This window comes from Acyrthosiphon pisum, chromosome A1, assembly GCF_005508785.2.
Source record: "Acyrthosiphon pisum isolate AL4f chromosome A1, pea_aphid_22Mar2018_4r6ur, whole genome shotgun sequence".
Classification (NCBI taxonomy): domain Eukaryota; kingdom Metazoa; phylum Arthropoda; class Insecta; order Hemiptera; family Aphididae; genus Acyrthosiphon; species Acyrthosiphon pisum.
In genome coordinates this window covers 24,786,525-24,788,717 of record NC_042494.1, presented here as the reverse complement: position 1 = coordinate 24,788,717, position 2,193 = coordinate 24,786,525, and the positions used below count along the sequence as shown (strand labels likewise).

Here is a 2,193-nt window from a genome sequence, read left to right as displayed (position 1 = left end):
AAATACATCAACAATTAATATGCAGTAGGTACCTACTTGAAAACTAATTACAAAAAGTTAGATTTGAAATCCACCCCACCCCCTTTAATGGGGGTTTTTCCTAGCTTTTGGTATACTTTTATATGATACCGTCCAGTCACTTCTCCCCAGGACATAATTATATACCTACTTATATATAGGTACCTACTATTTTATTACATTATAAAATGAAACAATCACATATAATATACCTATTATGCATGAAATATAATATATATCTAAATATTATTTAGATTAATGGTCAATTAATATTAGATTGAATTAAAATAGGATTGATGAACAATGTACAAATAAATGAAAATCTGAGCTTAAAAATACCCAAGTTTTGATTTTATTCAAATACCTATCTAAAAAAATAATATATTAATAGGTATACAAAATAGCATTTATTTACATGGATATGCCTACAAGATTGTCACTGATGCTTTCAAATTCCCTTGTAAATCTACAAAAGTTGGAATTATGAAATTGGGTAGATTATGTAACAGAAAAATAATTATTTCAATTGATAAAATTTAAAAAAAATGTGTTCTTTTTGAAAATGGGAGTCATAGTTATGCAGTGACATTACTTCATAACTCATAAAAATTTTTTATCTAAAAACAAACTAAGCTTCCTGTAAATATATATATATATATACCTAATATTAAATTAAAAAATAAACATTGCAATTATGTTACAGATATGGACTTAAAAAAAGAAACAACCCATGTCTTAATAAAATTTAATAAAATAAAAAAATGTGATAAAACAACCATTGACTTAATACCTATATCATGGACTTATATTGAAGATAAAACATTTTACTGCAAATATCCTAATAAAAACGAATACAACAAAATTGACCAAATGAGCAAAATGTCATCAATTCACAAGGTGTCATGGAAAAGCTTTGAAATTACACTAATAAAAGAAGCCCGTAAGTATTTCAACTATATAAAATAGGTACACAATAATATACATAAATAAATATTCACACAGAAAAAATGATTATACTTAATAATATAAGCATATAGGTACTATATATTTTTATTTATTAATAATATACATTTCAGGGAATTATGATCAGGGTGTCAAGTATATGAAAAAAGCATTTTCTGATACTGTCATACAGAGCAGTACCATTGAGGAAGAAAATAGTTCTGAAGGCGAAAGGTATCCATCAAAACTAAGCGGAGATGAGCTTGGAATGTCTCTAAAAGACATCCCTTCTTTTAGTAAACAATATTCTACAACTGAAATACATAAAGTCAAAGGTAATTATTTCAACTTAATTATGTAAACATTAAATAAATATTTTACCATCAAAAAGTTAGGTTTAATATGTTAATGTTAATTATTACAGGCAATGATGCTTTAATGTTTTATGTGCCAACGTCAGATTCATCTGATGCCTCTGAAATATCCAATAGACAGAAAAAAAAGTTATTGCACACCAAAAACTCTCCTTCTTTTAAAAGATTGAAACAATCAACCAATGAAAAAAAAACTATAAATGGTAATTTCTTTGATTAAATTTTGATTTTCAAAATGTATTTGAAATTTTATTTTATTATATTTTTTCAGATGCTAGTTATTCACAGTCTGAAATGTCAACATCAGAATCATCTGATGCCTCTGTAATCACCAATAGACAAAAAAAAAAGTTATTACAGCCAAAAACCTCTTCTTCTTTTAAAAGATTAAAAGCCAATGAAGAAAAAACTACCATAAATGGTAATTTTTTTGAATAAATTTTGTTTTTTGATATCTATTTGAAGTTTTGTTTTATTATACTATTTCAGATGCAGATTATTTACAGACCAACACGTTAGCCCCCCAATCAGCTGGTACATCTATTAGTATGTATTTATAATGAAAAATTAATATGCACATGTCTTTTTAAAATACAAATTGAATCCAACAACTATAAAATTAATTTAAAACCCAATTTTGTAAACATTTTTAAATCTTTTAAAGTTTTTGCCCTAATATAGTTTTTTAAAACTAGCTAATTTAAAAATATTGTCTCTTACAGATGCATATTCACATACAAAATCAAAATATTGTCAGGCTTGCGGTCGTTCAGTAAAACTAAATGATACATTAACATTTTAGTATTTTTATACTTAACTTCATAATTCATAAATAATATAAAATTACAAATTTATTTTA

General features: G+C 25.0%; 2 protein-coding genes across 6 annotated transcripts in view; one reads left to right on the top strand and one right to left on the bottom strand.

Moving 5' to 3' along the window:
- LOC100165428 (aminopeptidase N) overlaps positions 1-2,193 on the bottom strand; it is an 81,689-nt gene that overhangs the window by 20,525 nt on the left and 58,971 nt on the right. The gene's annotated exons all lie outside the window — the stretch shown is intronic.
- Positions 478-2,086, top strand: LOC107882351. 2 transcript variants are annotated; one of them, XR_003838981.1, is made up of 5 exons: positions 478-958; positions 1,095-1,295; positions 1,385-1,537; positions 1,606-1,880; positions 2,057-2,086. XR_003838981.1 is itself a non-coding variant. In XM_029486836.1 (5 exons), exons 1-5 carry the CDS (start codon positions 724-726, stop codon positions 1,892-1,894), a joined length of 810 nt encoding a protein of 269 aa, XP_029342696.1. In that variant the 5' UTR covers positions 478-723; the 3' UTR covers positions 1,895-1,952. The 2 variants fall into 2 exon arrangements, 1 of the variants encoding a protein (XP_029342696.1); XM_029486836.1 differs by lacking the exon at positions 2,057-2,086 and having other exon boundaries at positions 1,606-1,755; positions 1,824-1,952.

What these genes read in the sequence shown, in the direction of transcription:
- LOC107882351 (XM_029486836.1), top strand. Translation starts at nt 724, where the DNA reads ATGGACTTAAAAAAAGAAACAACCCATGTCTTAATAAAATTTAATAAA. An exon ending in TGAAATACATAAAGTCAAAG is followed by an intron (nt 1,296 to 1,384) that starts GTAATTATTTCA and finishes TAATTATTACAG; the next exon opens with GCAATGATGCTTTAATGTTT. An exon ending in TGAAAAAAAAACTATAAATG is followed by an intron (nt 1,538 to 1,605) that starts GTAATTTCTTTG and finishes ATATTTTTTCAG; the next exon opens with ATGCTAGTTATTCACAGTCT.